The sequence below is a fragment of the Sciurus vulgaris genome (genome assembly GCF_902686455.1).
Source record: "Sciurus vulgaris genome assembly, chromosome: 3".
Classification (NCBI taxonomy): domain Eukaryota; kingdom Metazoa; phylum Chordata; class Mammalia; order Rodentia; family Sciuridae; genus Sciurus; species Sciurus vulgaris.
In genome coordinates this window covers 127179196-127194436 of record NC_136463.1, presented here as the reverse complement: position 1 = coordinate 127194436, position 15241 = coordinate 127179196, and the positions used below count along the sequence as shown (strand labels likewise).

The following is a 15241-nucleotide window of genomic DNA, read 5'->3' as shown; positions in this document are numbered from 1 at the left end:
GGAATGATGCTCCCCATTATGTTGATCTCTAATGATGAAAAAATGTTTGCTAAACGCTCTCCGCAGTGTCCACCAGAAGTACAGGTAATAATAATTATCATAGGCATTTCTTGCCTCTCGCATGGGAGACATTGAGGCTGAAAATGACCCTATTTCTGCCAATTTGATTGTCATAACTTCCAGGCTGCCTCAACATAAAATATTATTTAAATGACTAATTAACTTTACTCTTTAGAAACAGATCAAGTAAGTAAAACTCATTCTTGCTTATTAATTAATTAAAATTTCTTGGCAGCGCTGGCGTTGGAACCCAGAATCTCAACCATACTAGACAAGTGTGCTACCACTGAGTTATACACCAAGCCCTTCACTTATTAATTTAAGTTGCCTGTGAAGTTTTTGGTTCAATCTTTTTTTTTTTTTTTCTTTTTTCCCTTGCCAGATTGTTTCAGAAAAAAAAAAAAAAAAGGAAATGAAAAAGGACATCTTATTGTGAGAGAATGCTTGTAGCATGTACGCTGCTGGAGCGTGGTCAGGTCCTGGCTCCCCAGGGGGTACAGCAATAAAGACTAAGGTCATGGGCTAGGTGTCACTGCAGTGACCCTTGATGCCTGCAGAGGGCACAGGGCACTCAAACACTGAAGGACTTTCCAAGATTATGCAAGTCAGCATCATTTTGTGCCATGATCCATCTGGTTGTTAAGTGAAGTTAAGAATAATCTAGTCTGAATTCTTAGAAGAAAAGGTTGTCAGATCTCACAATGAAAGTATTTTTCCCCCTGCATCTATTTGTTTGTGTATATAGTCATATTTTCAGTGTGCACTTAATAGGCTAAAAGTTACTGAAATGGCATAGCAATAATCAAGGGGTATCAGCTGCCAGTCCTTCTCATAGGCAAAGGGGAAATGTAGCTCCTATTTGCATGATAAGGTCATTTGTCATACATTATTCCCAATGGTTCCTATTAGAACACATCTCTCATTTTACTTGTGAAAGAAAAGGTGAAATCAGGCAAATGTCTCTGATCTGCAAACTCATGTTTGGGAAGAACTTACAAAGTTCCAGGCTACCCTCAGTGCTCATTTAGCAGTAATGGAGTGGGGTGGATGTGAGGCTCCACCTCTTCCAAGGAGATGGGTACATTACACAGTTCACTAAGGTTTTGAAGAAGTCTTTTACTTTTTCTTCTTTTTTAATTTCTTCTTTCTCCTCCCCCTGCCCCTCCTCCTCCTCCTTCTCCTCCTCTTCTTTTCTTTCTTTCTTCTTTGTTTTTTTGTTTTTTTGGATAGTGGATTCTAACTTTAAGGGTCAAGGAAATAGGATTTCCACACATGGAGTTAGAATTTCAATTCCAAGCACATTTATAAGATAGTATTTTATAATGCTAAGGTATAGATTAGCTTAATTGGACGGTTCAGTCATGGGTTCTAGGATTGTTTCATTGGAGTTTGAGGATAGTTAAATATCTGGTATGGAGCCAGCATGAATTTAATAAAGAGACAAAAAGAAAGTCAGACTTTCTGGTCCCAGCTCTGTCCTTGCCTTACTGGAGGCTGGTCACACACTTCCTCTTGTTTTCTCTTTCCTAAGTGATTAAAATACTGCGCCTTGGGCACCTCACACACGTCAAGGGGTCAAAAGAGACACCATTTATAAAATACTTCAAATCTTTAGAAAGAAGAGTTCTCTAAACATAAGCTTTAAACATTATATTCAGGCAATTATTTTGCAATTGCCCATCATCCTCTTCAAGCTTCGATTGAATACTTACCCCTTCCAAAAAGTTTTTCTGGATTAACATCACCTATGCCAGTCACTTCTTTATACATTTAACACCTTGGCATTGCAATTTTCTTTTCTTTTTTGTGGTGAGACAGATTGAACCCCAGATTTTGTGCACACTGGGCAAGGGATCTATCACTGACCCACCCCCCCAGCTCAGCTAGTTTACTTTTGGTCTGTTGCTTTATAACACCCTATCCAGTTGCCCACACTAGACACCTTTGGCACCATCCTGGCTCCTCCCTCTCACTTACACCATCTCCAGCTACTGACAAGTCTCATCAGTTCCATCGCAGTGCATCCTGGGACACATGGCATTTCCATGACACTGCCATAGCCTTGGTTGTTTATCACTTTCCAGTTGCTTTTCTGCACTGCCTACTCAAGGATCTTTCTCACTCTAGCCTGACCCTTCCCAGTTCATCCTCCTCTATGCTTCTGAGAGATCCTTAACAGATAAAAATTGGATCCTGTCTACTCTCTACTCAAAACACTTCAAACTCCTTTGGCTTAGTACATAAGAGTTCTTTTCCACCAGACCCTTTTCCAGCCTTTGCTCTTATCAAGCTCTTCCCCTGCTCCCTGCCAAGTCTCCCCAGAGGGAGGTGAGTAGTGAGGTCCCATGGAAAGAAGCCCAAGAAGAGCTCGCCATATTTCCCTGGCTTCGTTGCCTGAATGCCTGAACACACGGTTCCTTTGCCTTCAACATCCACTCCATACTCAGCAAATCCTAATGGTTTTCAAATTTTAGTTTAAGCATCTTCTTCTTTTTTTTTGGTGGCGGGTACTGGGGATTGAACCCAGGGGTACTCAACCACAGAGCCACATCCCTAGCCTTTTTTGTATTTTATTTAGAGACAGGGTCTTGCCAAGTTGCTTAGGTCCTTGCTAAGTTGCTGAGGTTGGCTTTGGACTCTCGATTCTCTTGCCTCAGTCTCTGGAGCCTCTGGGATTACAGGCGTGCCTGGCTAGTAAAATCATCATTTAACACTTCTACTTGGAGGACTGTAAGACCTTCCCTCACCCCTTTCCCATCTGCACTAGATGTTCATTCTCTTCATGCTCATAGAGTGAAGTGTGTGGCACTGGAAAACCTCAGCCTTTTGCACTATAACCATTCATTGGACTTCCTGTTTCTCCCAGCATACTGTGGGCTCCTTGCAAAGTGGGACTATACTTTTTGACTTTGTATTCTGAGCATGAAGCACAGAGCCAGACACACAGTCCTTAGTAAATGTCTCTGCATGAACAAATGAAATTACTCTGGATGGGTGCCCCAGATACTGCAGAACATGGAAAGTTGTGTAACTTTAGGTTTCTGGATCAACTGTGACTCAAGAAGCCTGCATGATAATGGTCCAACATAGACCACTGTATTGGTCTCAAATATCGCCTCTAGCTTCTGATTTTTACTAAAAATGTATTTTTTAGTTTTCCATATTAGTAAGCCATTTTTTCATTAGCTGAAAATACTTTCTTATTTGAGATCCCTCTTTACACATCTCTTTCAAGGAAATTTTTCTCCTTTTTGACCACCTACAAGCCATAAAAAGGCCTAAACAAAGAGAATTCACAAATCTTAAGTGTTGTGGTCTTGAGGATACCAACAGATGCAAATTGAAATCTTTAATCTGTCTACCATCAGATGGACTTGGGGCTGCAGCTAAGAATTTCAGAGTAGCAGGGCCATTCACTGTTGTTGGAAAGAGAGGGACTTTTGCTCTCTGGTTTTCCCTTTCTGTATCTGCTTCTAACTATAAGAATGAATAGACAGAGGGAAGAGAAAAGAATTCATATTCAAGAAATCTGAATTCAGATGGCTTTCCTTCCACCAAGAGTGTGGCCAAAATATGGGAGGTAAAATTTCCACTAGACACATTGGTACACCTGCAGCAGTGCAGGCAGGACACCTTCTGTCACTTGTCTAGAAAGGACAGCTTTTGAGGGCCCAGGTGAAACTCAACCCTTACAACAACTTCCAGTCTCTCCCAAGCACTAGTTTCTGAACTGGCCTGGGGTTAGTGCGGTTTGATTGATGAATATCCCCTGGGTGAGCCCTCCCATGGCAACCAGCTGCAGGTGTGAGGACTTGCATTTATAAGGTCCCTTGGCTCCTCAAGGAAAAAGGACAAGCCATGCAGTAGCTAAGAGCTTGAGTTCTGGGGACAGAGGCCTGAGTTTGAGTCCTTATTCCACAACATGCTGTCCATGTACCCCCTGGGCAAGTTATTTAACCTCTAAGAGCCTCAGTTTCTACGTTTGCCAAGTGGGGAAAAGTAGCATTTACGCTTCAGTTCTGCATGCCTGGTACATGATAGAAGTTACCTTTATTATTAGCTATTTCTGGTAAACTGAAGTAACACAAAACGATTGAACTTCTAACTCACATGCTACCTAGACAAATCATTTTTTTCCAGATTCTAAAAATGACATAAAGTGAAAATACCAGGGCTAACCTAATGCCCCAGCATCCTTTTTGGAGCTGATAGTTTGGGTGTCCATATTGTCTAGAATTACATTCTCAGTGTTGTTTTACTCTCAGTGTTATAGAGCTGATTTCCCTCAAGACTCAGAGATCAGGAAGCTGTGTTACTGAGCAATGAATAATTACTCTGGTATCCATCACCTTCCCTCCCCATCCATACTTTGCTGGGAGTCACCTTGAGAGTCTGGTGGCTTCTTGCAGGATTCTTCACTGACTAGAAAATAAGACTCCTGGTTTGGATTACAGAGGCAGCCAGCTGTCTGTCAGCTCAATTCTATTTTATAAAGTCGGTAAGTTACTCAGGATCAAGTTACCAGGTGGCTGGTAGGTGGTGTATAAAACCATGGAGTTATAGGACAGCAAAAGAATAAATTAGATTGAAATTCACCCAAAAGATTTGAAATATGATTTACCTGTGGGCCAGTTCCTGGTTTCAAGTGAAAACCAAAAACAAGTTCAAGGTTCACTATTTTTTCTTCATTTTCTTCAGGTTCACCTCCTGAGTCCTAAAACAGAAAACCAAGTACCATTTATTTTTGATGACCTTTTTTCTTTGATTTCTTACATAAAGCAGATGATTTCTTAGTACTTTATTTTTTTCCACTCTTATCTACTGGAAAAAAAAAATCTACTTTGGTCATTTTGGATTAAGCTATAAGTTACAATATAACTCATAGTTACAATTGCTCAAAGCAAGAGGAATGACAGGCCTTGGAGAACTTTGTCAAGTGACTTATGTACTTTGGATTGAATGTCACCATTTTGTGCCTTCACAATGTATCTTGCAATTTTATTCTAAAATGCATTTTTGCACCTGGGGATGCATTGTGACATTTCAACTTGAGAGTTTCAAGACACCCAAGGTATGCACAAGCTATTCCCAAAGAGGAATTCTGCAATTCCTAGAGCATATATGGATGGAGGACCCAAGGATTTGCAGATGGAGAACCATGGTGACTGCTGAATGAGTAGAGGTCTGGGTATTGATTCAAAGTTTTTGCTGATTTTATGACAAAGTATGCTATAGGCTTAAACTATATTCAGAATAATATGTTAGGAGTCCCTCCCTATCCTTGGTTTTGTTTTCCAGGGTTTCAGTTACCTGCAGTCAACTGTGGTCCAAAAGTATTAGATGGAAAATTCCAGAAATAATTCATAAGCTTTAAATATCTTTCATTATAGAATATTGTTATAATTGTTCTATTTTATTCTTGGGTATTGCTGTTAATTTCCTACTATTCATAATTTATTTTATCATAGGTGAATCTGTATAGGGGAAAACAGTCGATATAAAGTTCGATACTAACTTCAGGTTCAGGCATCCACAGGGGATATTGGAATGCATTCCCCATGGATAAGGGGGACTGCTGTATGAACATGTTACTCAAACAATAACCCTTCCCCCAATGCAGTGACAACCCAGAGCTCTAGGTGTGACTTTCTTCAGTGACTGACATGTTTCAGGAAGGTCTCCAGAGCAGGTGGGAGGCCAATGTCCTCACCTGTAATACTGGCACGTCCATCTCCTAGCCACTTAGGTGAGAGGTGTTGTTCTTATCATGAATGTTTTGTTAATATTTTAACTTGTGGAGAATAAGCCATTTATACACATTCTAGCCTTCAAAGGGCCTTTTGTTGGACAGATATGATTAAATTTCACTTCAAACATCATTTTCCGACACTGGCAAATTTGGGTGTGGATGTGGCAGGTGCATATGTCAATAAAAGTGGCACACTTTCAGCAAGAAAAAAAAAAACTTACCTTAATTAGTGGTGGGAAATGAAAAAAGTTCAGATAATCATGTGTTAGTTTCTCAATGGCCGACTGTAAAAAAAAAAATACATGATTTTATTAATGGTTCAATAATACCAAGAGAGGATTAAATTATTGGTCCCATAAAAAAGCATTCTTTATTATAGTTCATAAAATATCTTGGGGTTGTATATATCCATTATCTATGGAGCACATACCTGATTGTCCAAAGTAGTGTAGGTAGTTGTAATTATTTAAAGGAACAGGAAGTTTTTAAAGATGTCAAACCTTAGACTAAGTAATAAATAAAAAGTGTGACAAATGAATGTCCTAGCATAGAGAGTACAGTTGTCATTCTGTGTAACTGTGGGAAAAATTAAAAAGTGCAGGCACAGAACACCAGAGGCATTCAGGAAGGCTGCAGTCTCGCTCCAGGTTTTGGTTGCAAGGACTTTCCTATGGCAGGTGTCCAACACACACCCGGTGAAACACAAGGAAATCTTAAGGGACAGTAGGCCAGTTTAGAGTATGATTTTTTCGATACTCATCAGAAAATATACACTTTTTCTGTAAAGTGATCATAGAGGAAAAAGAAGTGCCAACCTGAGAAAAACTAGATGTATTTTTTTTTCTAAACCAAAATGAAACTGTTGACACTTGACAATGTAATGAACATTTATTGGATGTTCAGTCATCTTCCTTACACCTGGCTCCTCCACATCAAGTCTTGCATATTCTGGGGAGAAGGGAGCCCCAGACAGGCTGAGAGGGAGGGCCAAGTGTAGAAAAGGAAACAGGATATGTTGCTCCAATTTCCAGTTTCATCACCTACTCTTGGGCAGAGAGACTCTTCGAGAAGGTATGCAATGATTGTTCCTTCCTTGGTGAAAGAGCAGAGAAAGAAGGTCACGATCTCACCCCTGGGCTGTGTATATATGTGTGCGTGCATGTGCACCTTTGTGCATACAGGAGATGCTCCTGACAAGTACCAGGAGGGCTCATCTAGTCTGGAGATGCTCATCAGAGCCCCATCCCCAAAGGCCCACTTGAAGCATTATTCATCCTAACTGCCCCAAGAATATGTCCGGCAGCTCCTCTTGTAGCAAGTTTCCATGACCTTTTCCCTTCATCTTTCCTTCTCACAGAAGAGTGTCAGAAGTACCCACATTCCAGATGAGTTTCATGGAGCGCCATCTGTTGGCCAAGCCCCCACAGGGAGCCATGCTAATGCAGCCCAGCTGTGGGGATGAGGTGGCTTTGCGTGTTCCTGACTGTGGAGACTTACCCCTGCATACAGTTTATATATGCATGAGCAGACTCACCTAGGCCTTGAGACAGAGCTGGCCACCCTTTCCTTTGGCACTAAGGTCAGACCCTCAGGGTGATGGGGGAGACCACTGCCCTGACCCACCTCACGCACTATTTCCCCCGAGGGCCTTTTCTCCTTGCATGTTTGTTGGCTTCTCTGCAGCATGGTTAGGCCCCTTTGGTCACTGTTTCTCTCTTACAACTGTTTCAACAGTGGCCTCTGTAACACCATTGTCCCCCACTCCCCACTTCCCGGACAGGCACTCCTTCTCTCTCCTGTCCAGGCTCCTTTGACCCTCCTGCCACGTGCAGGTACCTGGTCCATCAAAGACAGTCAGCTACCCAGATGGAAGGGGACTGGTCTGGGTTAGGGGTGTTAAGCATAGCTGTGCTTTCCTTTTTATTATTATTTTTTTAATGAGGTAAAATTCACGTACCATAAAATTAGCTGTGTTAAAATGTGCCCCCGAGTGGTTACACCTTCGTGATGTTGTGCAACCACTCTCTCTAAAACATGTTCCAACACATTTCCATCTCTGCAAGGGGATTCTGCACCCAGTAAGCAGCCACTGCCCATTCCCTGTTTTCACTTCCGGCCCCTGGTGGCCATTCATCTGTTTTCTGTCTGTATGGAAGAAGGTACCCATCCCAGATACTTCCCATAAGTGGAATACAAATGTGACATTTTGTGCCTGGCTTCCTTCACTGAGCATCAGGTCTCAAGGCTCACCCACTTGCAGCAGGGCCCAGATTTCACTAGGCTCCTTCAAGAGCCTGTGAACAGCTCTCCTACCGTGTCCCCCTCCCCTGCCCCCATTCACAGCCTGCTACCAGGCCTATTCCTCTCCAGAGTATAACCTTCCAATGTTTTTCAAAATCCAGCCTCTCTTTTCTAATCCACTTTAAGAACTCCAGAAGTGAAGTTTAAACATGTCCATTCTCTCCAGTTCTGGTCAAATTCCAGACCTCTGGCCTGAAGTTGGGAGCAGTCCAGGACCTGGCCTGACCTGCCTTACACTTCAGCCATGATGAGTTCTAGTCCCCATCCAGGTTCCCACAGAAAGAGCTGCCAGCTGCCCCTCATATCACAACCAATCTGTTCTGCTCCTCTTCATCTCTCTTCCCTGCTTCTCTTTAACTGCTTACTCTTTTCCTTTTCCCACTTCTGTCTACATTCCAAATTCTATTCTTCTAAGATCCAGCTCAAAGCCCCATTCTGTGAAGTTTCCCCATTCCCCTCCCTTTTCTGCTCCTCCAAGTGGAGTAACCAATTGCCTCTTTTCTTCCAACTGCTTGTAAGAAGTTGCTTGTGCATGTTTTAAATTCCTTAAGGGCAGGATGATGCTCTGACTCTTCACAGGCCCAGTCTTGCAATTAGTAGGCATTCACTGAATTTGTTGAGCAATAAACAGTAAATTTGAACATCACTTGTCTCCATGATAACAACCAGCATGGATGGGCCACTTTGGTTGTTCTCAGCCAAGTCTGAGAACATTTAAATCATTTGTTTTTTGAGGTTTGTTGAGGTATCATGGCTTAACACGGCTTTCCTCTCTGATATGTAAGGAATGCTGGTCCTTTTTAAAAGCAGAAGGGAAAGGGGAGGTAGGAACATCTTATTTGGCATTTGACATATAGACGAGATATATAAAATTTCTCTTTTGGAACTCTGGAACTTCTCTGTACTGCAGAAACTAATTTTTCCTACTGTGACCACCTAAGCCAGCATAGCTTTTCAGGACAGACTTGCCATACCCAGAGGTCAAGATTAAATTCTTTGCTAGCTTTTGAGATGCATGTTGATGCATGAGTCTTCTTGCTCATCTTGTAGGAGGGAAATGACAGCAAGTTCCTGCTTTCTGTCTTAGATGGCCTGGTCTTTTAGTGCCAAGCCATTGTCTGAAGGGTGCCAAGGGACTTAAGATGTTTCTTACATGGATCTGGGTCTGTAGGAATGAAATGAATGGATTTTTTTGGGTGACTTCTCTAGAAAAGACAATGGGAGTAGCTGTGGGTTAAAGGGAAGTTAGTTGGCATGTTGGCAGAGCCTTTATGAAGGTGAGGATTTGGATGGGAAGTTGCTTTTTCTACTTTTCCTCCTGTATTTGATTTCTGTCTTTTCTAACCTGTGCATACCCTCCATGTACCCACACTGCTGTTGAAGGCTTGGGAAAGCAGACTTGATTTTATCCTGGTTAAGATCTCTCTGGAAATAGTCCTCTGGTCAATAACATTGCCCACACGGGAGTCTGCAATTCTTATTAGGTTTGAGGAACTAAAACACACAAAACCAACCAAACAAAACCTGACCTGCTTTAATAAATAGCAAAAAAGCAACAAAAACAACATTGGAAGCAGAGGTTTAGTGTGAAATTATTCAAACTGAAGTTTTGGGGGAAACGTGAGAATTTCCTGAGTTAAGTGGGGCATTAAAATTCACATCTGATGGTGTCTGTTCCAGGTGAAAATCATAAAGATTACAAAAGCAACACACATTCCCATGACTTCAGGTTACCGTACTGGCTTAGGTTCACTCAGGCAAAGCACAAGTTCCAGGCCTGGAGGGACTCTTAACACATATCTGGCCTCTCCAGCATTAAATGGAGTGAGTGGCTGCCTGCCAGTGCTGGGTGTGGTGGCCGTTTTCCAGGTGCCATACTGCTTGGCTCCCAGATCCTCAAGCCCGCTGAGCTTTCTCCCACACCCAGGCCTTGCCACAGGCAGTGCCGCCCCAGATGTCCTGCCCTACCTTTCACCTGCTGAACACCTACTTGTCTTCAGCTGCCAACGCCTTCATCACTTCTTTCCAGAAGCCACCTTCATCCCAACCCACCTCCCGCGTGGCATTGCTCACAGATGTCATTTCACCATGATATTGCGTGAAAACTGTTGGACTTTCCCGCCAGACTAGGAACTTCCTGAGGGCACAGGAGTGATATGAGAGTACACCCAGGTCACTCCTGATTTGCCAGGGGTTGACCTGTGTGTCATGGGAATAGGGGAGAAGGGCAGCAACTGATTATGGACAGATATGGAAGCATTTCGTCTGTAACACCAATACCGGCCTAGCAGGTGCTCAGTAAAGACTTGGGGATGGGATGGTTTCCTTGCAAGGTACCTTAAAATGAATGATGTGTCCTTTGGAGATGATGCCCATGTCTTTGAAGTCTTCCTCCTCCAGCAGCAGCAGCCGCTTGCCTGTGATGTTGTTTTCCTTAAACAAACTTGCGTAGCCGCTCATCTCCACCGAAGAGTCACCTGGGGGACGTGAGGAGGTGGAAGAAGAGATTAGAATACCTCCTGTCCCCGACAAAGTTAACTCCATGAATAAAAAGGTCACTTAATTCCACTTGCCTTTTCTGACGAGCTGCTGAACCCAAAAGTACTGTGAAGAGAGGACATACAAGGTTTGGACGATTCACACATGGTCAGTGGCCATTCATAACAGTGAAACACAGAATTTTTAATAGGTGAAAATCTCTCTAATTCCTGGCTCAGGCACAAAGGTAAGATGGAAGACTTTCTCTGGCTTTAAAACCTCAAGCTTCCAAATTGGAGATATCCCTCCCTGTGGGGGCTGCTGAAGGACTTCTTGGGAAAGATATTAAAATATTTTCAAGTGGGTGGTTAAAGTGATTTTTCCACAGATGTGCCCATGGTCTCTGCACTTCCCAGGGGCACTATATTCAGGAGTTGTATGAATAACTGGGATCGCACAGCAGTGCACAGAGAGATGGACAGAATGAGTCCTCTGTCCTAGGCCTGTCTGGTCATGACATAGCCACGAGGCACTGGATGAGTCTAAGCATGGAGCTTCCTGTGTGGAGTGAGGCAGCTGGACCCAGTGAACCCTCATCCTTTTATCTCACTTGGCACCTGATCACAGTGGCCTCTGACATTACCTGGGTGAAGGCATGTAGACAGGAGGCCAGATTCAGTCCCTCTGACTCTTGGGAGAGTCAGAAATTTTATTTAAATGGCCTAGAAACCACTCAACCTCAAAGCAAAGACTAAAACTAACTGTTAGAACTCAGTGCTTTAAAAATAATTTCTTTTCAAAGCAGGGGACCAACTTTGCAGCTGGGGATAAAGGGATTATGTACAGGCTCAGGAATAAAGGGGACCCTAAGTCCTCTTTCCGTGGTAAGCAGGCTTGGCAGGAGAGTTTGTGTTACTGGTGCTCAGAACCACAGGAACTGGTGCCAAGTTTCCTCCCCTACAGGAGCCAGAGGCGACCTAATGTTGAAAGAAGTTTTACTTCAGAGGAACACAAAGGGCAGAGGGAAATGCCCTGGCCTACAAATCGGATTGGACTAGGTAAGCAGAGCTTCTGAAGAGGTTCTAACAGTGAGAGTGTTCCTGGAGGCACTGTGTCTGTTCCCTGATGTGGGGCCCATTCTGTGAAGGCTACACTCCATTTTTATATTTTTCTACATTTAATGATGCCCTCCAGCTTGTAAAACAGACCTGGACAGGTCTAAGTCCCTGAGGCTCTGAGGAGGAATTCTCATACCTGTTTTGTCACTAAAGAAACAGATATGGAGATGTAACAGGCTAAGTAGGATTGTTCCTCAGGGCTTCTATCTGGAGCAGAGCACGCAGGACCTCCTTTGGACTTAAATATTCTGCTCGCGTCCTCTCAGCAACATGGAGCTCCTCTGGCTACGGCTGCAGAGGATGTCTGAGAGCACTGTGTCCATTCCTCCTGGGGAAGGCCAGAGCAAGGATGGCAAATATGAAGCTGTCACTTTCCAGCAGGCCTAAGGTGGGAAGGAGACCCAGTGCAGGGAAATTCCAGCCCAGCACTGCCTTTACTAGATCTTTCTCCACCATGGCTCAAGTCCATACCTGGCACCTTAGGAAAGTTTACGGTCAAAGTTTTTCCAAGCATGTTCATTTGGCTTCCTGGATCACTGCTTTAATTTTGTTATTAGTATTTATTATTGTATTCTAGAGTATTTTCAGAACCAATAGGAAGGTGAAGCTTAGAAGATTTGAGGAGATAATTGCTTTTCTAGGGAGGCCTCATTTTCAATTATTATTGTATTAAAAACAGAGAAAAATGTCAGTTTCTGCTAGTTAGACTTTCCTATGACCCAATTCCTCTAGCTGCATTTTTAACTTATGGACAAACGTATGAGATACCTGCCCAGGTCCAATGAATTATTAACAGAAGTAGCTTACCACGTCGTCTTCAGTCCATGCACCAATCTCAAAGGAAGGCAGCAGCTGCGTGGGAAATATGAATGAAATGAAAAAAAAAAGTAATATTATCCTCGTCTTTTTGGTCTAGGCTCTCGTCTCACTCAGTTTTCAGTGGCTGCTCTGGCGTGGTTCCTCCTGCAGATCAGGGTGAATGGAAAGCAATTTCCTCAACTTTACAAGAGAGTTCTCTGTTCTAGGGATTTAGACCCCAGAAGCCAATAATGAATATCAATCTCTAGTAACAATCCACTGCACTTTGTGAGCTGTTTTGGGGGGATTTTCTACAACTTGGTATGTTCTTCTCTTGATCCTTGGCACACCAGGAATGGTTTTATATCCTGTAACAAAGCCTCAGCACCCAAAAAATTTCTGACATTTACCAGATACCAAGACTTCCTCAGAATTCTCAGTCAACATGAGGACTGATTTATCAATGAAAATTCCAAAGTAAGCACTTGGTAACCAGATGACTTATTATGCCTGCTCTCACAGGGAGGGAGGGGTTTAAGTGTTTTACTTGCATTATATTCTTATATATTATTTTATATTATTTATGATATCACTTGTGTTATATTCTTAATACCAAATATCAGAATCCAGGGAGGAAGAAGGACACGGAAACCATTACTGTCCTAAGAAACCCAGGAGCAGAGCTGCACTAGCACAGACTAAAACACCTCGCTGCCAGGTGCACAAGCACGAAAGGAGACTCTCCTGGGCACATTGGCCCATGCCATTTTCAACCCAAAGAGCTTCCTGCTTCATTGTAGGCCTGATGATCATCATCTATGTAATAAATGTTTACATAATTTAAAAAAATCTGTGTGTCCTACGGGTTGAATTGGAACTCAAGGCAGAATGCTTGGCTTGTTTATGAGACAACATGTCAAAGTGTCACCTAACCTATTACAAATAATATTTTTTTGTGGGTGAATTGAAAAGAAGCTGAATTGGGTCACTTTTACTATTACTGTAACAATCCAGGGATGGGTCAGTTAATCTTTCTAACCTGCAGGTATTTATTTTGTATTCATGTACTCAAAACTCTGCTAGGAAAGGAGCTTCTAGTACAACTGAAGGTAAAACAAGTGTGGAAGATATGTGGGAGAGTCCAAGGCTACCTTCATCATGGTTTATTCAGTTCCTAGAAGACAATACCATACCTGGTACATTTTTGTTGAACCATTTTGTAGAATGAATAAAATTGAAGGCTACGTGTACTGAAATGCTAAATTCTCTGATAGGGAGCTCAGTGTCTGTGGGCATACAAAGGCCAAAGTATTTGCAGAGGGTTCTACACGTATTATGGGGGAATGGAAGGCACAGGGGCTTGAGCTGGGTGCTGCCGGGCGAAAAGAAGTGATTTCAGATGAGAAATAACAAGGCAAAACACTGGCTGGAGGAGGAGGGAAGGGGGAAGGATGGGCGTGGCGTGTGCCCCTAACTGGAGCATGGGATTCTGGGAGCTCACATTTGAAGGGAAAAGGGGAAATGCATCATATGGCAGGGATGGCAGTGGTGTGCAGAACAAGAAAAGAAAATTTTTTTTTCATTCTGCAAGTTAAAATAAATACGAATGTGTAGGGTTTAAGTAGTATAGCCAAATTGTAAAGACATAAATCCAAACTATTCTGTATGTACTCTGCTACTCCTCGATGCTTTGATTACCTGTGTCCCTGCCCTTCTCTGAAACATTGGAGTTATGTAGGAATCATCCAACACACTCACCTGCTGTAATAATGTGGAAAAGAGAAAGACTCAGGGAATTTAATCTAAAGCTGAACTTGATCAAAGAAAATACATAGCAAGTTTTATTTCTTCTCAGGGCAGCTGGATACAGCTGCAGGAACATCATTCCTTCTCTCATCACGGACACAAATGTGAAATAAGGAACTTTTTTGATTAGTTCAAGAAACACCAGGCTGCATTGCAGAAATATTTCCCTGCATCAAGGCCAGCTTTTACAGGAAACAGGGATGGGGGGGCATGTGTGATGTTTTGATTTTTGTACAATTTCCAAATGTGCTAAATGAAATTGAGAAATAAATATTTCTTGAAGAGAATAAAGGTTGCAAGTGAAATGACCAACATCTTTGGTTTGAATGTCAAAGGACAGGGGAGTTCTCTGGTGCTCTGAGGAGGGCTGAGCCCACACAGTGCCAGGGAAAGACGCTGGACTGGGTCTGACTCACTCCAGCAGGAGTCCTTGCAGGATGCTCACAAAGATCAGTGAGAGGAAGCTGGAGCCAGGCGCTGCTTCAAGACGGTTTGAATTTGGCAAGACAGGGGATAAGAGTTAATGATCTCCAGCCACATAGTGGCTTACCATTTCCTTTATGTTTTCTGTACCTTGTTAACATATCAGTGTATCTGCTGAAGGATGAGTTCTAAGCCTTTCTTTCTTTGGGAATAAAAAAAAAAAAAATCCCTCATGACTGCCCCATCACTTTAGAAATTCATTATTTACACTCCAACTGACTTCAGGAGAGAAAAGCTAACACTTATGTGCATGTGTGTGACAATGATTCCTTCAAAGGATGTTGGGAATCCAATCTAACAAAGATCTTATATACACAGCAACACATAACAAAGGGATTTACTGTCAAAATGTTTATTGCAAAATGGAGTCTTAGAACAAAGGAAAGCAAAGAAAAGTTCACATCAAAATGAAATGTATGACACCAACTTGGATTTCTGAATACATTGT

At 42.5% G+C, this 15241-nt stretch overlaps 1 protein-coding gene across 2 annotated transcripts in view; it reads right to left on the bottom strand.

The window, feature by feature from the left end:
• The window catches only part of MAP3K20 (mitogen-activated protein kinase kinase kinase 20), a 171912-nt gene that overhangs the window by 29055 nt on the left and 127616 nt on the right, over nt 1-15241 (bottom strand). For both annotated transcript variants that reach the window (XR_013762996.1, XM_079135021.1), the window contains exons 12-16: nt 12514-12558; nt 10684-10714; nt 10448-10587; nt 6031-6093; nt 4682-4774 (exon numbers count right to left, since the gene is read on the bottom strand). Coding sequence is in view for 1 of the 2 variants with exons in the window: in XM_079135021.1 (XP_078991147.1) it covers nt 4682-4774; nt 6031-6093; nt 10448-10587; nt 10684-10714; nt 12514-12558 (372 nt within the window). In the remaining variant the exon portion in view is untranslated. The remainder of the gene's footprint in view (nt 1-4681; nt 4775-6030; nt 6094-10447; nt 10588-10683; nt 10715-12513; nt 12559-15241) is intronic.